General features: G+C 37.0%; 2 protein-coding genes across 4 annotated transcripts; one reads left to right on the forward strand and one right to left on the reverse strand.

The window, feature by feature from the left end:
• Positions 1-1,668: 1,668 nt before the first annotated feature.
• LOC110794310 (uncharacterized) lies at positions 1,669-17,540 on the reverse strand. Of its 3 annotated transcripts, none has more exons than XM_056830505.1 (22): positions 17,087-17,540; positions 16,914-16,999; positions 15,221-15,322; positions 15,029-15,135; positions 14,831-14,931; positions 14,432-14,519; positions 12,799-12,887; positions 12,344-12,483; positions 12,074-12,239; positions 11,802-11,937; positions 11,538-11,634; positions 10,716-10,845; positions 8,989-9,048; positions 8,776-8,888; positions 8,548-8,672; positions 8,293-8,355; positions 5,972-6,196; positions 5,629-5,777; positions 4,760-4,923; positions 3,988-4,070; positions 3,799-3,884; positions 1,673-2,249 (listed from the first exon to the last, which is right to left on the reverse strand). In XM_056830505.1, the coding sequence occupies exons 1-22, from the start codon at positions 17,300-17,302 to the stop codon at positions 2,106-2,108; spliced, it is 2,670 nt and encodes an 889-aa protein (XP_056686483.1). In that variant the 5' UTR covers positions 17,303-17,540; the 3' UTR covers positions 1,673-2,105. The 3 variants fall into 3 exon arrangements, with proteins under 3 accessions (XP_021854955.1, XP_056686483.1, XP_056686484.1); XM_056830506.1 differs by having other exon boundaries at positions 1,674-2,249; positions 15,221-15,351; positions 17,087-17,129; XM_021999263.2 differs by lacking the exon at positions 8,293-8,355 and having other exon boundaries at positions 1,669-2,249; positions 17,087-17,536.
• A 2,854-nt stretch (positions 17,541-20,394) lies between these two features.
• LOC110794321 (probable arabinosyltransferase ARAD1) lies at positions 20,395-25,325 on the forward strand. Its single transcript, XM_021999285.2, has 4 exons — positions 20,395-21,289; positions 22,880-23,176; positions 23,266-23,361; positions 24,624-25,325. Exons 1-4 carry the CDS (start codon positions 20,744-20,746, stop codon positions 25,047-25,049), a joined length of 1,365 nt encoding a protein of 454 aa, XP_021854977.1. The 5' UTR covers positions 20,395-20,743; the 3' UTR covers positions 25,050-25,325.
• The last annotated feature ends 224 nt before the right edge of the window (positions 25,326-25,549 follow it).

Below are 25,549 nucleotides of genomic sequence, written 5' to 3' on the forward strand. Positions count from 1 at the left end.
ATTTGGTGGTGGGTCTAGTGAGGGAAAGTGGGGTAAGTGAGTGGGGAAGTGGGGGTGAGTGAGAGTGGGGTGGGGTGAGAGGGATAAGAGGGACATTTCGATAAATAAAGGTGGACGTTTTGCATAAAAATGGGCGTCGAATAGTAATGCCATAAACCACGTAGGAAAGAGATTGGGCTTTCATACACATCGGAAAATATCAATTTCGGATAAAATTTACGATCCATAATACTTCGTATGAAATTGCTACCCATAACAAGGAGTAGGGGGGGGGGGGTCAGGAAAAAATCATTACGTTTGCAATTGTGAATTTACCACGGCGGTGATTAAAATGACTGTGAATGTTAGACTGATTGAGAGCATGTAAGAGTCATTTAATTTGCATTTAAAAAAAAAAAGTTAAATATGATTAGAGTTGGGTGTGTGTCGGACTGTGAGCCCACGTGCCAGAATCACTTGCTTGTCCCTTACAGCTTGCGCCTGGAATAGCCAAGGGCTAGCTCTGTCGTATCGGTGTCTTAAAACTCATTCATAAATACAGCTCATGCACAGGCCCGACCCTGGGGGTTGAAATTAGGGGCGGCCGCCCAGGGCCCCGGAGGGCAAGGGGCCCCAAAATATACAACTGAGTTATAAGTTAAATAAGTTATAAACACAGATAGTAGATATGAAATGTTGGTGGCTAATTGGTTAAATTCAATTAATGTTTGGCAGTTGACAGGGGTTCGAAATCTCATAGCCGATTTTTTGTGAATATCTTTTTTATCGTTTTGATTGTCTCTGTTTCTTTCGTTATTAATCCACTTCTTCTTTAAATGGACTTCTTTTTTATGGTTCTTTAAACAAAATATTTTTATGTGCAAATTTTTAAACATTGTGTCATTAAGAAATACGTAGTAAGTATTATTTGCATATTTTATTTTGCATAACTAATTGTTTTATGGCATTTTATATTCATATATGTTGTTAAATGTGGTTCAAATATTTAAATGAGAGATAAATATAATAAACTCCGTATGTAATATGGACATACATTGGATATTTTAAAACCTCGCACCATATATAAGGCCCCCTTGGGACCCCTTTATCGTGATTCGCCCTGGGCCCCTGAAATGTCAGGACCGGCTCTGCTCATGCATGACCGTTACACACATTATGCTAGCGGTAGGGCTTCAAACGAGTCAAGCTGAGTTTTAGTCTGCTCGAGGTGAGCTGATAAGGATTATTAGTATTCGAGCTAACTCGAGCTTTGAAAAAATCTTTTTCGAGCTTGGCTCATAATTTGGTTTGTTCGAGATTTGTTCACGAACAAGCTTGTTTTCATTTCGAGATTGAGCTCGAGCTTGAACAGTTAAAAGAGCTTAAATCGAGCTTAATAAGATAAACAAGCCCTTATAAAACAAAAAGTTTATATACGCATTTTATTAACTTTATTCATATCTTCCTACTATATGAAATTTTTATGGCCAAACTTTTATACGTCACATCCTAGCATTCTTTTGTAATTTTTATGGCCAAATTTAATTTTGATTTAATTCAAAAGATATAGAAAAAAAACAAATTAGCTATAAGGTCATGTTAACATTCTTTTGTAGTTCGTATCATTCAGATTTCTTCAAATCGTAAGAAAACTTTACGACAAACATATGCTAAGACACTGAGTAATACTACGTAGTATAGTACATTTAGTGCACCATCAGAAAATTTAATGGAAAATACTTCGTCATACATCGATGGATTAGAATTTAGAGGTTCACAATATTGTACTCGTACTTAGCTTATAATAAATAAAAAATAAAAGAGGTATACAAAAGCATTGGCATCCATAAATGAAATTTAACTAATCACTACTCAGAAAAAAAAAAAAGAAAAAATTACATTTTGGAGCAGCATCATGAGCTAATTGAACTAATCCTCTATTATTAACCTTGACAATAGAACGCCATTAGATGCAGGATACCGTTGCAATTGTATCTTGGAGAATTGCAGAGTTTGTATAATGTTTCCAAGCAAAGCTTCGACGTGGCTAAGTGTTACATAATACATATGATTGGCTGCAAAAAATGTGAGCCTCCATTTATTTATGTGCTGCCCCAAGTTGTGAACTAAAATGTATAACTGGACATAAAACTCGTATAAGCAACTATGTCTGCCCATTCTGGGAAACGATGTTTCAACTCCTTGGCTGAATCTGTCAAATGTTGGTCTAGGGCAACAACTTCTACTCTTAAAGGTTCTGAACTATTTGCCTGCAACATAACATTTCAGTGATCATAAGATTTCTAATGAAATGATGGGCATGCATAAAAAGAAAAGAATGTGGTTAGAGAGACAAATTTCAGTCATAATAATATAACCGGAAACACGATGCCATAATCCATACTACCAAGCACGCTAAATTTAGTAACATTAAGGTTAGGCATGATGGCCCGACCTGACAGCCCATGGACTCGACCCGAAGCCTGACCCGGTCCACAACCATCTTTAATTATGCGGTAAGAGATGGCAAGTGAAAATGAATATCGGGTGATAAACAGGATAACTTTTATCAAGTGCCACCCCTACCCAACGGGAAAAGAAAAAAGATGCCTAAAACAACACTCTCCTTCATATAGGTTGAAAATCCCATAAAAGGTGAAAACAGCTGCTATGATTCTATGAATGAACATAGCTAGACATCAAGTTGACAGAAAATAAGGAGGAAGGTGATGATTTTTTTATTAATAAACTGGAATTTACAGAAAAGTAGCAGATATTCAAGCTTTCACGAGGGTTGATCCTCTCCCAATGAACTCTTAAAGGCTCAACAAAACAAACAGTCAATATTCCACATGATTTCCCTTTTCTAACTGTGCAGGGGTATGAATAATTTCCGGTATTTTTAGAATATGTCTTGTATCGGTTAAGTTCCCATTTGAACAACCAATCACGGGATCTCGCCGCCCATCAGTAAGTCGGGGTCCAGGGACGCAACGTGGTCTCAGATGGTATCCGGTATCTGTTATTCTGGGCTAGGGTTATATGTTTGAGCCTATTTTCTGGGTCTTTTCCGCATTTGTCTAAAGAGCACTATATAAACTCTCGGGCATAACCTAGCTATATTCTGTAAATTGTACTCCTCGAGATCAATAAAACTTTCCTCTCCTATGCCTATGGAGGTAGGCACGTTATTCACGTAGCTAACACATTGTTAATGAACCATGTTAAATCTTTGTGGTCTTTATTTGTGTTCTTAATAATTTTTCTTGCTTTCGTTATAAAAGGTACGAAGTATAATAGTATAATTACTGAAGTACAGTTGCGAGTGAGAAAAATCATCAAAATCAAAATTAACAGTCGCTTATTCTAGTCCAGACCCAAAGAGGAACTAAATGACAATTTTAGAACATAAAATCAAACCAAGTATTAGCAGATGACATGATGTATTGCTGTGTAAAGGTGTAACAGACTAACAGTCATATGTATACAGTCATATGTAACAGACTAACAGTCATATACCATATGTATCATTCAGCATCAATACACATTTATACTCTAGAGTTTTATTTCAACAAGAGGTGATGTACAGGGCTTGGATTAAGATAGATGCAACTTCTCAAGTCTTAGTTGAAGGCTTGGCACTAAACAGTCTCACATCTAAAAACTAAAGATTCTTTCAATTTAAACAGTAAAGACAACATAATACGGAAAGTGTTCACGATACCACCAGTTCTTAGTTCTTACTATTGAAGCAAGCACGAGAAGTCGAAAGGACAAAACGAGACACATAAACTTCGTATGCAATATTTAGGACTTTACCTCCAACCAGAAGGCCCACTTTTCATAGCTCGCACCACTAAGTCTGCATATGTATGAAGGAGGACCACCGTCAATTGTTTCCGGGGCTGCAGACCAATCACAGATGAAGGTTCACGCAAAGATGTTAAGATATACTTTGTGACAAGTACAAAGTGTATAACAAGAGAAAAGGGCACCAGCAACAAGTACCTGGTAATGTCTTGTCAGCAAATGACCAACCAGATAATGGACCAGTAACATTGAGGACAGTAACCGAAACCTCTTTCAGAGATCTGGAAAGGAGAGGAAGTCCAATACCTTGACGTTAGCAAAGGAATATCTCCAGAGTATTCATATCTATATCACAACTCTTAGTATGTCAAAATCAATAACTCTAAACTTACCCCACATGCCACCCCCCAGCCCATTTAAAGCACTACAGTCACATTACATCAAAGAATAATGAAGTAAAGAACTCAACATCTTAACTACAATACTACCAAGAAGTACTTCTGGATACACCAACCATCTTGGAGAAAATGTTTCATACCAAAATATGCTATGGCATGCATTTAATAGCTGTGACAAAACTGCTAACGCTTTAGAAAGGAGAGGAGTAAAACCAACAAATAATTGCAACATTCTTTTCTGCTTATCAGTAGACATTGAAGTATGATGCTACAAGATGCCGTCAGAAACTGACAACAGAGCCAGCTTCGAAGTGTTTGACTGGCTGTTTGTTTCTGTCAGCTTAAGTAATCAATATTTATTACTACCCTTTGCAAACAGAGATAATTTTCTTCTCAATATACAAACAGTGGAGTATAAAGCAATGGCAGTTCAACATGCTCAAGTACAATTGAACCCTCGGTATTGCAGACTAAAAAACACCAAGGTTTTATTTATTTATTAATTTTATATGAAACATTTTGTAGGTATCAACAAAAGTTAATACGAAGTAGTAGACAATACTGGCACTCACCCTAAATTTAGTTCCAGGTGAACCTTGCGAATACCCGCATCAGAAAACACTTCCCGCTCAATAGTTGATAGATGAGGAAAAGAGTTATACTGCTTCAAGATTTCTTCATGTCCGACTGGGAACTTAAAGCTTCTTGAAATTAAATTTGATACAGGGAAAATTGCCTGCAAATAAACAGCAAGATACGTGATTGAAGATAATAGAATGAATAATATAGGAAGAATAAGACAACAGGCAGTTCATACATGATGTTTAAACTTCAAAAGTCCAACTAAGCTATTAGAGAGAATTCACTAGAGAACCATAGAATACTGAAAGAAAAGACTTGCAAGTTTTCTCGAGTTTAACTTCCGAAATGTGAAGGCAGGCAGGGGGGGGGGGGGGGGGTGTCTTCTTCAATTTATAAAAATTCCAGAAATACTATATATAGTACCACACAGCAAGGAATTAATAGCTCCAATATTCTAAAGCGGAAGCCACTGAATCTGGTTTTCCTTCCTAACATTCTCTCCAAAAGACACTGAGCTACACTAAATAAGAGATTCCCTTGAAATAATAAGGATGGGTCTTATAAACAGCAATTATTTATCAAAAATGCAATTTCCCATGGAAACTTTTATTGATTTATGTCTTGGAATTTAATTTATTACATAGAAGCCCAATGTCTTTGTCATATATACATTAATTTAAAAGACCTAGCTTGGCTCCGGGATTACCTAGTTACTTGTGTATTGAAAAGTATTCTATTGGTGAACTACAGTAACAGATACATAAAAAAAATGGAGATAAGAAGATGCAGAAATTATCCAATCCAGGGCAAGAACTTGAAGCTCAAAAGAATAAATTTGCCCAAAAAAGGTTCTTCTTACAAGCCATCTATCTCTCGTATTCTGGAAAGAATATCCTGAACCAATTTGCGGATGTTCTGACGCCTCCTGAGCATACTTGAAAAGAAAAGATAAAGAATTTGAATCTAGAACACCAAATTCATAGCTTGAGTCCAAAATCTGCGTTGAATCTGTTGGAGGCAAACAAACATCAAAACTGGATTACCTAGCCCTAGCAAATCATCATTCTGTGATTCAATAAATGTCTAAGTTTTACTGTGGCTATTTTTTCCAGATGATACTTAATAAAAAGGAATTAAGGATAGAACACATGACTACAAGTATACAACATATATTCTGTTACAATCTCAGTCTTCTAAATTACCTGCGGTTAAAATTGCATGCTGCATTACTACCCTTTTAGGCGCTTCCGCACTGTAAGGAAAGAACCCTGACGAAAGAGCCAGGGCAAGCACACTGAGCTGCAGCAAGGTTTGCAATATAGAAGATCGGGCTAACCAATCACCAATAACAGGCAGCAACGGACCCACACACCAACCAGTTACAATGCCAACCATTGCTGCCACGGCAATATCCTGTACATAGTATCCTGTAACGAAAGTATAAGACTCGTTATCTTAGAATGAAGAAGACAATAGTCTCTGTTGACAGAGTTTATACAGCCTATTGAAATGCGAGAAGACATAACAATCAAGAACAAAGCAGTACAACAAATCCCAAGCGACCAGCGCCAATACCCCCCCCCCCCCCCCCCCCACACACACACACACACACGGACATTTATGGGCAATAGAAATAACAATTCAAATTTGATGGAAATTTGGGTTAGACTTTGCCCAATCTTAATGCACATATTCCATTTACAGTGACTTATGGAACTGTCAAGATCATGAAAAATCCCTTCAAAGCTAGAGTTGAGTTTTAACACTAAATAATAGGTTTACTTTAATAACTCACTAGTTGTTTACTCCCTCTTTCCCGAACTACTCACAAGTCGCAACACTTTCCTTATTCATCCGTCCCAATATTACCTGCAAGGGCTGCAACACTTCTATAAATGGCATGGACCTACCATAATACGTATAATTCTCATGGAACCCACTTTACTTGCTACTTTCGGAAAAAAACATTAAATATAGAGACCCACCCACTATCACCCACGGCAATTGTCCCATGATTACAGAACTCAATCTTCATCTAGCACAATCTCTCTCTGACAACCTTACAATTGATAAGAGAAAAAAATGCTAGCTAAGTGAGTTCTTTGTGGAGCTGGTCTCCACTCTATAAGCATTCTCTCAAACCCTTTATTATGCACACGATCTAAATGCCTTTCTGGTCACTCTTTGGATTGCCTTTGTGTTGGTGGCAAACTTGAAAATGTCAACTTCAAATGCCTTTTTCTTCTTACAATCCCCTCCCCTTCCCACAGATACTCTACCAGAAACTCCTCTTGTCGTGCTTCCCTAAAACAGCATTGATACCTTATCCTTGCATCTGGAATCAAGAACCTGTAATAAAATATCTAACTCAAACTGCTCATTCTGAATTGATACAAGTATGCAACAGGTTGAGGCCCTTGGTGTCTGGATAAATTGTTAGAAGATAAAAAATGGCAGAGAACAGAATTTTGAGTATTTGTTAAAGTAAGAGAGCGAAAGAGAGATATTCCGGTGAAGACGGGTGTGACCCCAGGAAGCACAATGGTTTAGTAAGTAGTGAGCTTCAGACAAAGAATGAGATCTTTAAAAATAGAATCACTGAACCAGCTGGAAATAGTGTCATATATGTTAGCAAAAGAGGGCATGACTACTGTAGTAGATTCTAATTCCTGAGGCCCAGAGCCTACCACAATTTATTAATTTATTTGTCTTCTTTTTTGGGGTGTGTGTGTGTGTGTGTGCTATGTCGGTCACAGTCAACTTGCAATTCATTGAAAACAAATAAGTGGTAAAGGATTTCTTTTGAGTTTGGTGGGAAGAGTTCAGCATTTTGCATGTGCTATGTGCTAAAGGTAAACAGTTTCCTCCTATGCGGTCCCGGGACGGCGGTACATGACATATATACTATTACGTATAAACTATAAAGTGCCCCACTACCCAGTATCCATTGGTCAACAGACTTGAGAAGAAATACGAACCGATGACAGCACAAAACTTGTATAATATTTTTCCAAAACCATACAGCTTACTTGAGAAGAAAAATGAACCAGCAACAGCACAAAAGTTGTACAATGTTTTCCCAAAACTAAACGACTCTGTGCCACTTCCCATAAATAGAGCAGTAACTCGAATCAAAAGTACAGAACACATGAGATAATCACAGGAAAAAAAAAAATAGCAATAACACGAACACCAATGTTTATATAGAGTGAAAAACATTTGCAAATTGCAAAAGATCTCATTTTAAAATCTTATTAAATGTTACTGAAAAAGTCCAAGTATGCATGCTAATTAGAAAAATTAAAATATGGTTATAGCTGTTGTTCGTTTTTCCTACATAGTACGCTACTACTTCATCTCCCCTTTGGATATCATACAAGCATTTCTAACCTAAGTCTAATTCAGATATCCCCAACACAGGCAGACTTGCCCCCTTGTAATCTTCCAACAAGGAGATGCACGATTCAATTCTCATGATGAACAAGATTGGGGCTTTTCCTCTTGCCAGAAAAAATTGCCATACCTCTTAAAATAATTAGGTACCTCAGATTGCAGCCACCCTCACTTGTGATATTAGATTTATAATCTGAAGATACCCAAGTCTAGTTAGGACTTAGAGTTAGATCCCACTATCAAGTGTCCTACTGCTATGAACGAAGACTTTCCAATGTAAAGTCTGGGAATTTTTTATGTGTTGATACTTAATTCTATAATAAAAAAATGAACTGAGAAATAAGAAATTCATACTTAAGAATATCAATTCATTATTCATACTTACCATAGGGTGGTGGAACAGAACCCATCATACCCATCTTCTCGATCAAGAATTGCGTAATAAACCCACCATAATGGACCGAATATGTTAAACATGGCAGCAATGGAAACAAATAGACCACCACGGACCTAAAAGAAATCCATCAAAATATCAGGGCAATTATCATGCAATCGTTGAGAAAGTAAAAGCTGTGTTTAAAAATCATTCAAACTTCAATGAAGCAATATCAACCTCAATGAATGCTCAGGATAAGAGAGCAACTGAGTAAATATCCAAGCTAACAACATAGATACTGATGTAAAAAAGGTTAAGGAGCCCCCACCAAGACCAGCGAGAGAAAAAACCTGCAAGAACGTAGAGTGAGCAACTTGTTTAAAATAATTTCCTTGGAAGTTCATTTCTAGAGAGAAACCAAGATCAGCAATAGTGATTCCTGGAGCATACCATAGTTAACAGAGCATAAAATCCAAAGGCTCCATAAAAATTTGATTCATAAATTCGTGCCTGCAGTAGTTGATGCTGAATTAGGAGAATAAAACACATATTATAACATTAGAACAACACAGACTGGTTGATCCCATTTCCAAATATATGGAGAAGTGAAACACAGCAAACAGCTTTAGCAATTTTGTCAGCCAGAAAATTCCATGGTGAAGAATAACTGATTAACATAAGATATTGAGCAGATAAAAACATTAAAGGTGATAGGATCTTCCTATAGTTTGTTAAAGCAGCACTATCAAGCCATGCACTACATCAAAAAAGTAAAAAGCAAGACCAATGTTCACCCCACTTAGATGGATGATTTGGAATTATTTACTGAAGTTTTATCAGGCCGCATATTCAGACTGCATCTGATCTGCAGTGGGCAATTGGCCATGATTTGCACTGCCATACCCAACAGTTGGTTCTCTTAATTTTACATTGTATATTAAACTATACCAAAACTCATTTGTGGCACAAATCTATCAGCCTGGGGGACAATGCATCTTATCAACAATGCAAAATCTATACAGTGTGCTGTCTCTCAGCTTCATGATCGGTAGCAGTCATTCATTTATAGCACAAAATAAACAAAAAAAGAGAGCAAGATTAGTGATTCAACCTTGCTCGATATAAAAAGAAACTACTCCATTCCGTATTTGTATTTTAACGTCATACACACGTCTATAGAAGATGTTACTCCCTCCGTATTTTATTAGGAGTCACACTTATCATTTCCGGCCGTATTTTATTAGGAGTCACACTTCCATTTTTAGTAACTTTATTCCTACCTTCTAATTATTTAATATATCTAATTTTCTATAGGGACCACCCCTACAATAAACTCTCTCTCTCTACTTTGATTAAAATATTTTTCCCATCATATTTTTTCTATTTGTTTATTACTCCCTCCACCACTTGCTTTATTATTTTTATTAGATTCAACTCTCATTCTTTAATACGCGTGCCGATCAACATGTGACTCCTGATAAAATACAGAGGGAGTAGTTATTTTTGATATTTACATTTGCCAAGAACTATATCAAGGTAATATTGAAAAATAAGTAATGTTCATTGGTACTTAAAAAAAATGAAACAATGAAAGCCGGTTAAGTGGGCAGATAATTTGGAATTGAGGCCTTGAGGGAGTGATAACAGCTGAGTCTTAAGCTTACAGATTCAACCCAAGTGTGATCCAAAATTGACTCGAACAGAAGGGGAAAAAACCAAATTCAAATTCCAAAAAAATTAATCTTATGGCTGAATCTGAATCATTTACTGATCCCACATTCCCATTGTCGCACTACGGCCCGATTTTTTTTAAAATCTTACTTCCTGTAATATATACAAGTATATGTAAGGGACTAACCTACCCCCTCTTTTGTCACATACTCGTATTCTAAAGTACCCGTGTTGGAATCTCGGCACTATGGTATGGGTATGGACACTTAACACTTCATTTTTAGACCAAACATATTACAAGGAAAACACGAGTAATTGAGTCAGATTCAGAGTTTAAGGAATTCAACTTGAACCAAATGTGGATGTACTAAATCCCACTCGCTGCCATTAATATTGAACACCTAGGAGTTCCCAGGGAATAGCAGTTAAAACACAAGCACTAACCCGCCTATCCCCCCTTAAAAATAAAGGAAATGAAAAAAATAAGAAAAATATGATATGAGCACCTCTCTTGACATTATCTGAACAGACATGTCTTGATAATCATGAAAGTGTCTCCACATATATCTTGGAATAAGCAGACCAACAACAGAGCATGGGACGAACATCATGAAGGCCAAATAAGGATTTGCAAACCTGTAAAATACATAGTTAATAAACAAAGAAAGGGAAGGGAAAGGAAAATTCAAGATGAAGAACATGTGACCACTCAAGCAAAGATCAAGAACCACTCTCATCAAATCAAAAATCCCAACCTGAATACTAGACAATGATCACTAGAAAACCAATAGACTTCCATTTTCCTAATACGCGCAGAAATCTGCAGGTCTTACAGGGTGAAAAAATCCGAAAGAAATACACAGGGCTACTACATCCATTTGTTAGATACACATCCAGCAGTTCCTAAGATCCCAAGTCCCACTCAACCTGGTTATGTCCGTCCTCAAATATACTTCGAAGGCAGAACAGGAAACAATTATTTCATACACGCAAAATGCTACTTCCTTGCAACTACCAGTGACTTCCACCACCTAATATTCCCTACGGTGGTCAACACCAACCTAAATTATTTGCTTGCTTCTGAATTATCTACCAGTGGGAACTTCCTACGGCAACTACTTAACCCAGTTACTTGATTTTCACGAAGAAACAGGCAAAAACTTGCGCACCATCAAATGCAAGTCCCAAGAAACATCTATTGGTAACAATATTGCCCTCATGCAATCAGTATAATTTTTCCTTTTATACCTATCTTAAAACAACAAAATCAAAATCTCAAATCCAAGGGACTTGTTTTTTTGTAAAATTAATAGGAAACGGCCTCCTACCAGTTCATTGCGTGATTAGAGAAAAACAGTCTACAAACTGCTAAAACCACCGGAACAATAATTGCCATTATGATCGCGATGAAGTGTTGGAACATCCCTGCAAAATGTAGGCATCAAATATCAGATTCATTGCCCAGATTCACTTCTTAAACTACAGATTTTTATAAAAAATGAGATAAAAGAATACAGAATTTTAACAATCATAAAGGAGGACTGTAGCTAAAAGTATAAAACAGCTTTTGTATTAAATCCATAGTATTGTACCTTTCAAGAAGTCAAAATAAGTTTTACAACAAGAACATAGTCCAAAATTTGCCTGACATAAGATGATTGGAGCAACGAGAAAGATAACTACTGGAAGAATATGGAGAACTGCAGCAACGCTTTTTGGGTAATAGACCTAAAAAATAATATGGACAAAGCAGTCATTTGTCAGAAAGAATCATCAGTCCTGCATTCTCATGCTACTGGCATACTGGTATAGTGGTATATACAGATCTCAATGAGAATAAAATTAAATCTTCTCTAATTTATACCATGAACCATGTCATATAGTCAAAGAAAATTGCCCGTTCACTATCAGTTCCTTGATCAGCAGATTCAAAATACTGGCGTTCACTTGCATTCCGGAGCATAGAGGAACTAGCAAAGGCCCTGACTAAACTAAACAGATTGTCTCCACGCGCTTGAATGCTTCCAGGTCTGTTCGCAGAAAGTAACAGGGGTAAGTGACAGCATACAATCCAATTATATCCAGCGTCACAACAAAAAAGAATATGTACCAAGGTAACAAATCTAATTCATACAATAGCCTTTCGAGTGTATCAGAGGAAGTGTGATAAAAGTAACCACCAAGGAGAAAGATTACGTCAAGTCCAGGAATCTTCCCATAATCTTGGGCAAAAATTCTGTAATCTGTGTCGCCTGGAATAACACCAAAAAGATCCTGCAATATAAACATGTTTCAGGAAAGAGTTCAATTAAACATGGTCACCAGTATAGCTAAATACAAAAGAAGCAAGAGACTTTCCAGTAATATAAGCTTTTATGCAGGACATTATTAATCATGTAGGTTAATTAGTCTTCACGGCATAACCAAGTTTCATCAAATGTACATAAAAATATACATAGACAAGTAGCAGCAAATAGCAATAATATAAAAATTATACAAGTTTCATCTATGATTGAGATGAAGTTGCATAAACAGATAGCTAGTGTGCCACAACTCAGCAACAGAAAGAAAAACTAAGTCTTTGTCTACCTGAGCACTACTCTGGGCCATGGGATATACAGCTGACTGAGCATACACACGAGAAGCCCAAGATCCAGGTCCAGATTGGCAAACTACATCTGTACATGGAGAATAACATTGTGACTTATCTTGTTTTAGGGAAGGAAGATAATGTTCAGGAAATCAAGAGCGTCAGTAACACAACATCATACGAGTAGATTATACTTCAACAGCTCGAATTTCAGTAATTTATACTCAGAGGAAGAATCTTAGAAGGCCGAGAACAAATCAATAGAATCTCATCAGAATGACGCAAATATATGGATGACAACAGGGAGTGGTAGGTCTATACCCACTACAAACATTCAAACGAGTACCATAGCCACATTCCCCACAAGTCTACAAGTAAGATGCCATGCCCATCCTACACCTGTCACCAATTATCTCAATCTACACTCACAAGAATATGTTTAGGGTTTGATGGAGGAGGACAGGAGAGCATAGCATAGCACGCTAGTAATAAAGTGAACTCCTCATAAAAATCACGCCCTCTGTCCCATATTAAAGTACACATTGGCAAATGGCACAAAGATTTGAAACAAGGGAAATAGTACAGAAAAGAGAGGGTAGACGGTTGTGGGACCAACTTTAGAAATAAAAAAAAGTAGAGAAGAAAAACTTACTTTAAGTACGAATGTAAAGGTTCACATTGCCATAAGGGACATCCATTCTTGGATTTATAGTTTTTGTACGGGTTGGAGAACGTATTCTTTTTTACTCATGCCCTACCTATTGTAGAATCAATAATGTGATGCTATTCCGACTGTGTGTGACACGTAACACAATAATTCAACTCAGGTGAATGACGATTTACCCCTATTAAGATGATACCTCACTATCCTGGACACATGTCACCTTCGTATTCCTAGGCCAATCATGGGCAAGGAGGAAATTAGGGTGCCCAAGGGGAGACTCAATACTAGAAGACTATAACTATCCGCTCATATCATGAAAATGGGGGAGATTACAAGATATCTCATCAAGAGCACTGAAATTTCTCTCTGATTAAAAACAAAACCATGTCTACCTATAAAGTGCCAACTTAAGCATCGGAGGGAAGAGTACCCACCCAAGGGTACTTCTCATTCTTTGAAGGTATTGATAGGCGATATTTATAGTGTAGATGTGTGATCTCCCAATTCACTTCCAAAGTTCCAGAAAAATATTGGGAGGGCATGAAAACTTCAACCTAAGGTCAATAACGAATAACCCATAAACCTTCCAAGTCTGAATCAAGATGCAAGAACAACTCAAATTTGACTTGTCGTTAAGTATATGAAACTTGGAAATTTCCCAAAGGTAACAAAAATGCATCCTTGATTAAGTTATGCTGTCACTGTGGTTTAAAAGATACAACCTCTATCCCAAATTTAAGTTTACATATAACTTAGTTGGCTATCCCAAAATAAGGTCTAGCTTACATACCTTTTTAGAATGCTTTTTTTTTCTTACTTCACATAAATATTAGACACAAACCCACTCAATTTTTATCCTAAAGTGAGGGAAAAAAATCTTCGCTATGAGTACAACTTAATCTCAATCCTATTACACAATACACACACACGCACACACACAGACAGACACACAAATATTAGTACCATACCAGGACCACCACTTCCTGATGCTTCCATGTTTATAAAAGCTCCAATAGTGTCACGCCATTTATGAGTGGTGATGAAACCATGTGAACCCTGGAGAGTACGAAACAAAAAGAATGGAACTCATAAATTTAGAGAGGGTCAATCAGGGGAATAAATATACAGATGGAAGACATACTTCCAGGAGAAAGTAATACCAAATTGTTAAATTAGCACTAATTTCATGCAAGATCAATTTAAGGAATCAATATGATGTTTTCTCTACTATAGCAATAAAAACAACATTTGGGAAGATTGAAAACATGATACTTTCTACTAACCCCTTTCAAGTTAGTACAAGAGAAAATGAAATACACGCCATGAACCAACAGAAGCAACCATTTCGGAATTCAAAAGACACTTACCAACATGAAAAGTTCTTCGGCCCCATTGAAAAGAAATATGACTGGCCGGGGAGAAATCCAATTAGAATCAACTATAAGTCTCGCTAGTTCAAGCATTGATGCTGCAGATAACAAAGACTGAAGTTATGTTCACGAACTCAATCATTTGATGATACTTATCCAATTTTAATTAATTAATATACAGATTCGGAGGCATACCAACACAAGAACCACAATCAGCAGCCCCAGGGGAGTTAAGAGCACTATCATAATGACCATTTACCAAAACTGAAGCATCGGTTTCTGTTGAATTTACTGATGATATTCTGTAAACAGAAAGACAGAAATGTTATTCACTCGTGCAACATGACTTGAAATGGCATAATTGAAAGCCAAAAGCACCGACTGTACCTCATGAGAATATTAGTATGGGCTCTATAAGCCAGAGATAAGCTGTGACCTAAAAACATCATGCTGAAAGACCCATTGACCAAAGTTTCCTCAACCTCAATCCTGCACAATTATATGTTTTCATAATGACCCTGATCGAGAAAATCGACATTAGGGAGGAACAGGATGCAAAATACGAATTCTATTATATATAGGATTATTTTTGAAACAAAAATACAAATGAAAAACATAGGGATTTATTGGATTTGGACTCGTTGTGAGCAGATGTGCAAAGAAATAGCAGTTGGTTAGAAAAGAAAAGACTTACCAACTATTACAAGAATTTCCAACCAAGTGTGTACCAATTGTAAATGCAAGGTCATGACAACAACTACATGTAGTCTATAAATTATTGTTCCTTCCGGGATCAAGGTCTTCAAAATATGTAAAAGATAATGATGGAAGAACAGAAGAATAACAAAAAAACAAGGTCTTCAAAACACATAAAAGAGAATGATGGGAGAACAGAAGAATAACGATAAACAAGGTCTTAAACTACTCTCCCCCCACCCCCCCCCCCCCCGGTTAAAAATTACACCAGAGTACCCGACTTATCCAACAAAAATATCAGAAAGATTGTGTGCTTATATGGTAAGGGAGGGAGTAAGACTTCAAAGAAGCTTATACTAGCCCTGTTTCCCAAATATTTTCCTAGATACTATTCATTTTGACCGCATTTGGTAATTTTTATATATAATAAAAAACATTGTCATGTGGGATTTATTAGATTCGTTTTAATGTGTGTTTTCAAAATTTTAAATTTTTATACATGAAATTAAAGATATAATTGGTCAAAAATGTGCATTGGAGACCGCACAAAATGGAACGGGATCAAGAAGATGTTTGAGAAGCGGAGGGAGTGTAGCAAATAAAGAAAGGTAAATGTTGCTCTTCTTCACAAATCAAAACAACATAACAGCATTTGTGTTCACTCTAGAAGTTGTTATAACTGAGAAGGGTAATATGAAGTATAATCTTGTTGATGCACTTAACTTTTAACCATACCCATTTCAAATATAATATATCATATCTACTCTCTTGGATCCAAAATATACGCAGTTTCAACCAATTTCTTACGCTCTAGGTATATGTCATTCTAATAACTGTTTGCCATTCCGTTGTGCGTTAAAGACCATCTTCCCTTTTCTCTCTTTGTCCCCTTATAAGGCTTATATCCTTTTTGCTCTCCATCCCAACATTTTCATTTGTCTAATTTTATCTCTCTATCCACTAGTCCACAACCAACTTTCAAAAATTCAGTCAATTACCATTCTTAATCTTCATGCTCAATCCAAGAATCAAGATTGTTAAAAAAAAACATGTGAACATCAATATTACTCCGTATATTAGAGGTCATACACTACCAATACAATATTAAACACCATTTCAGTATTTCACATACCATCGCGATCCAAACTAAAGTCATCAAATGTTTAATAGTTTAGCTCTAAAACAACATATATTTTGGATCAGAGTAACTAACAACTATCGCGATAGACATTACATATTCAAAACCACATACATTGAGTAGCAGCAAGATTTCCCCAAGTCCAGACATAAAACACTTCAATGTAGTAGGTATGCCCTAATCAAACAACAAAGAACGAGCAATTACTGTACATTACAGCCCAATCAAAAAAGATGCAGAACCAACCTAAAGTTCGAGTTCGCTCGAATCTTCAGCAACTCCAGCTGCTCTTTAATATAATCAGCAGCTTGCTTCAAACCTGGGCGCCCTTCCTACCAATCAAATTTTCACAAAAAAAATCACAATCCACACAAAAACGAAAATCGAGGAAAAATCAAATCAATTAAAAAAAACCTAACCTGGCGACCATCAATTTCTTCAGACAATACTCGAAGATGTTGAATAGCTCTACCTTCGGAGAACTGATTAAGAGGGGCGTCAATGCCGAGGGGAGTAATGAACTTCATGTGAAGAACAGAGTACACTAACACAGACATTAAACCGTACATTATTGCTAATACGAAGAGTAATTTGAATGCGAAGATATCTCCAGATTTCAGTCTGAAAATCGCCATTGATGAACGATGAAGAAATGCAAAAAAAAAAATCGACAGTTTTTGAAGGTGAAGTAAACCCTAGGGGGTTTTTGGAATTGAGTAGTTAGTGGGAAATTTAAAAAACTGGGGTTTCTACAAAATTGATGATGATGGTCGATTGATTGATGACGGATGAGCGGCGGTTACAATGACAACTCAATCAGTGTCCAATTAGTTCCAGTATATTAATCGTGGTTTTCTGTGTTTTTTCAAGTGGGGTAGATGGATGATGTGAGTAACGAGTTGTCTAACCGCTCTGTTTGGTTCGCTTGATTTTGACTGATATTAACGTATCTTGACTTATTTTTTATAAACGTTTTGTTGTAAAAAAAATACAAATATGTCAAGTATAACTCAATAAAGTTGTCGTTTTGTCAATTACAATCTTAAACTTTTAGATTTGTAAATCACAATCTTAAACTTTATATCTTACGGAGTACTTTAAATTACTAGTCAGTTTTGAACACCGTGAAAAGAATAACACAAATTCTTATTTACATGAGGTGTACGATAAATATTGTACACCGAAGTTAAAGTCGACGTAAAATGCTTAAAAGTTACCCTTATATATGTAAAAGTTATCTATTTTTAGTAATAAAAATTTGGTAAAATTGTTAAAAAGTACCTTGTTTTTGTCTCAATTAGGAAAATAGTACCTTAACTTTCTTATTTTGTCAAATAGTACCTTGAATTAAAATACTTTATTAAAAATGGGACCTTACTGCCATATTTCGGCAAAATTTTCAATTTACCGGCCATTCATTCCGTTCATTGGCACAACGTGGGAGGGAAATAAACGCGTGAGGACACGCTCTAAACAACAAACCACGTTCAAACGTCCTTTCCTCTTCACTTCTTCTCATTTACTCCTCTGCATTTCTGCTTCACATTGAATCTCAACCACCTTACTCATGCCTGCTGATTTCCCCCTTGAGTAAATCAATTTGGGATTGCAAAATTTTCTTTTCAAGTAGCAATTGGTTGGTAACATCCTTCTGCCAGTCAAGGATACCTTCGTCCACTCACTCAAAAAACTTGCATCCCCTTCTTCCAGTTGCATAGTCATAGAACTTGCAGGCTATGAACTTTCTTCCTGGGTTTTTCATTGTCCACGCCTTTAATGGCCCATCATAATGAATTCCACAGTCACATGTAGTGCGAAATCTTCGAAGAGATGAATGAGAATGGGAAGACATATGTAATGGGAATCAATTTCAGTTTATTGCGACAAGAAATCCAAAAGAAGAAAAGATAGAAAATAATACCTTTGGATCTTGAATTCAGTTGGTTTCCCCCCAATAAACTTGCTGCTTCCCTCCAAAATAAACGGCTGTAGATCCTTAAGTCTTGTCTAGGTGTTGTTGTTGCTGTTCTTATAAGAGGTAAGCAAAGGCGCGTGATTTTTTGGCTTGTTTGTTGCACACGCACAATAGTTTGGAGGGGAAATTGAAAAATTGGCCGGAAAAGGTTAATTTTGCCCGGAATGTCGGAGTAAGGTCCCATTTTTAATAAAGTATTTTAATTCAAGGTACTATTTGACAAAATAAGAAAGTTAAGGTATTATTTTCCTAATTGAGACAAAAACAAGGTACTTTTTGACAATTTTTCCTAAAAATTTTCATTTTAATAAAAAATATTTTTTCAAAATCACTAATAACGTAAAAAAATAATCATTTAACACTTTAAAATGTTTATTTACTAACTTTTTTTTAATAATATAAAAGTTAGAGAAAACTTAGTAAAAGTTAAAGAAAGCTGAGTAAAAGTTATGTTGGTGCACAATAAATTTATTGTACACCTTGTGCATGCAAGACCTTTTGGAAAAGAATAGAAAAGACTGTCTGAGAACCGTGCTTAATATGATTGAAGATGCTGGTAAAGCTAATGCTTGGTAGAGGAGGCTTGAACGTCATATGTCAAACAGAGGCTTAAAGCAAAACCAGCATTCATGGAAACGTTGTTTGCTAAGACGAAGAAGGTCCAAGTTGTTATTCCTGCGTGAGTTTTCTTTCTCTAGAATACAGTTTTACGAAGTTTCTCGTAGCTCTTTTAGTAGAGGCAGTGTACTCAATGCATCAACTTTTTTGGTTGCTTAAGGTGTCAATGGGGAAACCCGAAAGGGTGTTGGTGTATATTGTTTACAATGGAGCCATTTGTATCCAAAATTCTACTGTAGTAGATGTGCACACGAATGTCATACTCGTTTTTAGATCGCATGATGCCTTGTTGTGGAATCTGTTTTGGCTGGTCCATTGCCATTTAAATAACCGTAAAACATGATTTTAGGGTTGTCTTATCTTGAAGGAACTAAGCTGCCATAATTTTTATATTATATTGTTTACTAGTTGACACATCTGTCGTCTTCTATTTTAAATATTTTGTGGTATATGATGTTCCATATAAATGATTTTGTTGGGAATTGCTTCATGTCTTGAGAAGGAACATACGTAGGTTTGATTTGAACTGCTGACAAGTCCATGATTTATTGTTGTTTCTCAATTAAGCACAAACATTATGAGAAACTTTGGCCTGCTGCTAAGCTTCTTCTCGTCGAAAACATACTCCTATCTAAAATTAGAAAATGGGGGAGGAAGAAGAACAATACAAAGGACGAAAATGGTGGGGTTACAACGGTCATAATGCCACATCATCTATTAACTTGTGCTAGCAAGTCGCATTTGAAACGAGTCTTTTCAAAACAGATCAATACTAAAAGCTTGTGTTATTCTTAGTTGAAAAAAACACATCCATTTTTAAGAAGACCGACCAAAGATTGTATTTTTAGAATCAAACTAACCGACAATTAACGTGTATAATAACAATTATTTTATTATAAAAAACTCATTAACAATAAATTCAGATATAAAAAGATCCAAATTAGGCCAATCTGACTCCAATATCAACTCGAATATTTTTTAAGAACTTGACCCAATACAAACCGGTCCAAACGACCCGCTAAATTTCCTACTCCTTTTACTCCAAGCGACAATCACTCAAAAAACCTTTACAACCCATGATGTACCAATGAATCCAAGTATCCAAACCCACAAAAACAAAAAGAAACATCCTAAATTCTCATACCATGAAATAAAGTTAACCAACACAGATCAACTTACTCACTCAACCACCTTTAATTAATTCTTGGCAAAATTAAAATCAAAACTAATTTTATTCATTAAAACAACTCCCAAATTCAGCAGCTGTACTAATAATTAGTAGTAGGAGAACTGTAATCCCAACTGATAAAACCTTACCTTTTCAAATTCTTACCATTTTTCCATTATTAAACTCATCTACAAACTGCAATTCACCGAATCCCACGACTCTTTTCCACCCAATCTCAAAAACCCACCAAATTTCTTTCCAAATTATGAACACCCACTTCCAAAAACAACACAATTGAAGAAAAACCCAGAAAAAATGAGCAATTGTGAGAAGCAAATGTATAAAAAAGCAGGATTAATACTTGCATTCTTAATAATTCTCACATTCTCATACTTTTTCTTGATCGGAATTTTCGATCTAAGAGGTTCTTATCTTACCCCATTTCTCCAATCTTTGCCGCCGACGGCGACACCCAACTCGGCCCCACCTTGCCGGAGTTTGTCCCCGTTGAGAGTTTACATGTATGATCTTCCCCGGCGATTCAACGTGGGGATGCTCCAGCGGAAGAGCTCTGATGAAACGCCGGTGACGGTTGAGACGCTGCCGCCATGGCCAGCGGTTTCTGGGTTGAGAAGGCAGCATAGTGTTGAGTATTGGATGATGGCTTCTTTGCTTGTTAAAGGGGAGGAGAGAGAAAATGGTGATGGGGTTTGGGTTGAGGAAGGGATGATGGAAGCTGTGAGAGTATTGGATCCAGAAATGGCGGATGTGTTCTTTGTGCCGTTTTTCTCTTCTTTGAGTTTCAATGTTTATGGGCATAATATGACTGATCCACGTAATGAACGTGATAAGCAACTTCAGGTAAAAGTATAGTTATGGTTTCTTGTTTATATTTGGCTGATTTGCTGTTTTTAGATTGATGTTCATTGTTTTTTGATGTATAAAGAGCTTCAAAAAGCCAATGAAGTAGACGGGATTTGATCCAAGGTCTTTGTGTAGCTTGATATTGATTGTTTGTGTATGTATGTATGTATGTATGTATGCTTGAGGTCTTTGTGTAGCTTGATATTGATTGTTTGTGTATGTATGTAGGTTTAACTGTTTAAGGGTAGAATTTAGTACTAATTTTGATAGTGTAAGAATTGACTTGAGTGGTGAATGCAGTTGAAGTTTGGTCTTGGGAAAGGTTACATGTAGTTAAAGTGTAATTTAGTTTTGTTGTAGGAATAGGGAAAGAGAATGGTTGTTTCTCTAAAACTTGATTGTGGAGTGAATTGGAGCTGTTTCGCCGTTCATTAAGGGTTAATATTGTTTTTAAAAGATTGATTGGAAGTTGGGATGATTTGAATGCCTTTTGTAGTTTATGAGAAGAGATATTGTGGACTTGCATTGCTGTAAAGCCTGTAATGTGATGGTACATTGAGAGGATGGAGTTTATTGGTGATTTGATTTGTTTTTGTTTCATGAACTGCTTACAAAGATTGTTTGTTAAAACCTTAATATTCGAATGAGTTAATGGCTCACTCGACTCACTTCCCCTTTAGTGGGGGTCCAGACCCCTACAAGTCCCGGTTCATGTTTCACATTTGGAACACCACTGTGTCAATTGGTTCATGAGTAAGACTCCTGCCATTGATCGGATCCATATTGGGTTCCTGTCTTAGTTAAATGGCTTTAAAGTCGTGGTTTTGAATGTTAACCATTATTAGTTCTCGTAAAATTTTGGTGTTATAGCTTTGTGATCTATGCAGTGAGTTTCTAGATGATCATTAGCCTTTGGTTGTTTCCCTCTATAATCTCTCAGTAGCAAGTCTACTGAAATGGAGAAAATGGGAAGTGAAATGAAGAACGCGAATTTCCATTTCCTCTTTTCCGCTTCACTTTAGGGTCCTCCCTAGTAAGAAGATTGAGGTGAGGGGCTATGACAAAGTAGTGTGGCTTAGATTCTTCTAGTTAATGGAAATATTCTTGGCAGTGCTTTCTAAATTATTAGGCAATTGATATTCCCGCCGGGACTTTTTTGGTGGGTGAACACTCAGTTGACTAGGATATTTGGTTAAGGTGAGAAAATATTATGACTACAAAGCTCGTCTATAATTTCGACCTATTGAGCTACTTGAGTCTGTTCGTGTTGGATGTGTGGCGGTGACAAGCTGTTTGGATAGTGTTGATTATTTATCTTAGTGATTTTCCAAGCTCGTGGTTTTATATGAAGAGTTTCCTATTCTCCATTTGACCTTACAGAATGACAGGAGCCTCTTCTAGTACATGATAGCTAGTTAACCACTTGGCACCTGCCACCTATGAAGTGAAAAAAAACTGTGGATGTTTCTAATTCCTGGAGATTACTAGTGAAGAACAGGAAATCTCCTATGTTTCTGCCTATTTAATCTTTCATCTAGATCCTAATGTTTTTACTAAGTGTTTACCAAGTTGCACTATTGGTTTTAGGTTGACATGTTGAAGTTTTTGAGGGAGTCTGAGTACTGGCAAAGATCAGAAGGCCGAGATCATGTCATCCCTATCCATCACCCAAATGCTTTTAGGTTTCTTCGGGAGCAGGTAAACGCATCAATTCTCATTGTGGCGGATTTTGGTCGTTATTCGAAGAGCATGTCAAGTTTAAAGAAAGATGTTGTGGCCCCATATGTCCATGTTGTGGATTCATATACCGATGATGAAACACCCAGCCCCTTCAAATCTCGCACCACCCTGTTGTATTTCCGTGGCAGGACTGTAAGGAAAGATGTAAGTTCAACTTCAGGCCAGTATTTCATCATTCATTTAAATATTTGTTTTGCTGTTAAGGGCTTACGGGTAGCTTTTTCCATGTTTAGGAAGGTGTTGTTCGTGCTAAATTGCAAAAGCTTCTGGAAGGTTATGATGACGTTCACTTTGAAAGGAGCTTTGCCTCACAGGAAAGCATAAAACTGGTATGTCATTTCAGTAACCGTCCTTCTGATTTCGTTGTAGTGCCACGATGGTTGTGATGTATGTTGATTTGACAAAGTGCTCTCTAAAAAGTAAAAAGTAATATTATGTGAATCTTGGAACCCTTATTATTTTTTTAAAAAATAATACTCAACTAAACCGAAGTGCTCCACAGGGTTGTTTCTTTCATCACTGATCCTCATTGTCCATTAGCCACCAGGGGTAAAATAACAGTATGAACCCAGTAGTAGTAGTAGTTCCATACAAATGGAGTCTTGGAAAGTGTATGTGTAGTCTGTGTACTTTATTCTCTGACCAATCTAAACCCGAGGGAGCGTTTGGTATGGGGTATTCAGGAAAGGGAAACAGAATGAGAAGGGTTGGTTCCCTTTGTTGTTGTTTGTAATGTCATTTTAATCATTCCCTTTACCCCTTCTTACCCCCCACACCCCCATGGTTTTTGCATTCCCTTTCCTACACCACCAGCACACCCAACAACAACAGTTTCCAACCAAAACGCCCCACCACACCACGACGCTATCATCATCAGAGCCTCCCACAACCACCTTCCCGCCCTACCACCACCCTCACACTACCTTGCCTCCCTACCACGTCCACCACCAGCAAGTCCCCTCTGCAACCACCATAACACCACCCCTCTCACGAAACCCCTACCCCACCGTGGATTTTTATTGGTGTAGTGTCTAGGAGAGAAATACTGAGTTTATCATAAAACGACCAAACAACATTTTAGGGTTTTCCTTTCTATTCCCTCTGAATCCCTTTCTTGGTTTGATTCCCTTTACCCCGTTTGTACCAAACTCCCCCTGAAGGTAGATTTAATAGTGCAGGAGAAGCCCACTTTCATAACTAAAAGCAAACTCGGAAATAGCCGTTGAAGATGGTTAGACATGGAAGTCTAGATAGCACTGTTAACAGAAAGAGGGACATCCATATCTAGGATAGATGCAGTTCCTATTTTTCTCTCTCTTTTTTTGTTTCCTCCTATTTTTCTCATTTTACAACGAATATCATTCTTGTAGCTAGGGCCTAGGGGTGTCAAATCGGGTCATCGGTTGGTTACGGGTCGGGTATAATTTGTTCGGGTATAATCGGATAATGTAGTTGTACGGGCCATTATGTTTATGCGGATTGAATGTGTGAATTTTATTTTTTGGTTCACTTCGGTTTTTGTTAGAAATCGGTTAGGTCGGGTCAGTTTTTGACAGCCCTACTTGTAGCTAACACATCTCGTTTCTGACAGTCCACACAGGGAATGCGAAAATCAAAGTTCTGTCTACACCCGGCAGGAGATACCCCATCCTCATGCCGGTTATTCGATGCTATAGTCAGCCATTGCGTACCCGTCATCGTTAGCGACCAAATTGAGCTCCCCTTTGAAGACGAACTCGATTACTCCGAATTCTCTCTCTTCTTCTCAACTGACGAGGCACTAGAACCCGGTTATATGATCGAAAAGCTTCGACAATTCCCAGAAGAAAGGTGGCTTAACATGTGGAACAAGCTGAAGAGTATTTCTCACCATTACGAGTTTCAATACCCACCAAAGAATGGTGATGCAGTCAATATGTTGTGGAGACAGATTAGGCATAAGCTCCCTTCGGCTAAACTTACTGCTCATAGAACTCGAAGGTTAAAAATTCCTGATTGGTGGGGAAGGAAAAGGTAGTGCCAGTAAAAACCAGGGTTTGTACTTGGTACTTTGTACCTAACTGTACTTATTTTTGTGTGTACAGTATCACATTTTACAGTCTGAAAATTCCCTAAGAAGGGGAAAATCATAGGTTATTCACTTATTCTTATTACAGTTACATGTTTTTGATCCATCTGTTTGTAATCTCTGTATTATCTTTGTAGCATTATTTTTGTGCTGCATTATGATGGCACAATCCCTATATTAAAAACACCTGAGGTATATTACAGGCTGTGATGTCTGACTTTTTGAGTTTTGGTGCATTATTGTTGCGATTTTGCGACGGACAATACCATATTTCTAGGATCCCCTTTCCCCCGTTTTTGTTTGATGTACTTGTTGTTAATTATGTAAATGCAGAGGCATGTTTGTTCTTGTCTAATCTAACAAATGATTAGTGATAAATACAAATGCAAAGCAGCAACGTGACAGTAGTTAAACAAAGATATGCAGTGTACTTGTAGCAGTTTGACTTT

Source organism: Spinacia oleracea, chromosome 1 (genome assembly GCF_020520425.1).
Source record: "Spinacia oleracea cultivar Varoflay chromosome 1, BTI_SOV_V1, whole genome shotgun sequence".
NCBI lineage: Eukaryota > Viridiplantae > Streptophyta > Magnoliopsida > Caryophyllales > Amaranthaceae > Spinacia > Spinacia oleracea.

Coding starts and splice junctions, on each gene's coding strand:
- LOC110794310 (XM_056830505.1), bottom strand. CDS start 17,302: ATGGCGATTTTCAGACTGAAATCTGGAGATATCTTCGCATTCAAATTA. Junction 15,323..16,913: donor CGAGCGAACTCGAACTTTAG/GTTGGTTCTGCA, acceptor ATAATTGTGCAG/GATTGAGGTTGAGGAAACTT. Junction 11,635..11,801: donor TTATTTTGACTTCTTGAAAG/GTACAATACTAT, acceptor TACATTTTGCAG/GGATGTTCCAACACTTCATC.
- LOC110794321 (XM_021999285.2), top strand. CDS start 20,744: ATGAGCAATTGTGAGAAGCAAATGTATAAAAAAGCAGGATTAATACTT. Junction 21,290..22,879: donor AACGTGATAAGCAACTTCAG/GTAAAAGTATAG, acceptor TATTGGTTTTAG/GTTGACATGTTGAAGTTTTT. Junction 23,177..23,265: donor GCAGGACTGTAAGGAAAGAT/GTAAGTTCAACT, acceptor TTCCATGTTTAG/GAAGGTGTTGTTCGTGCTAA.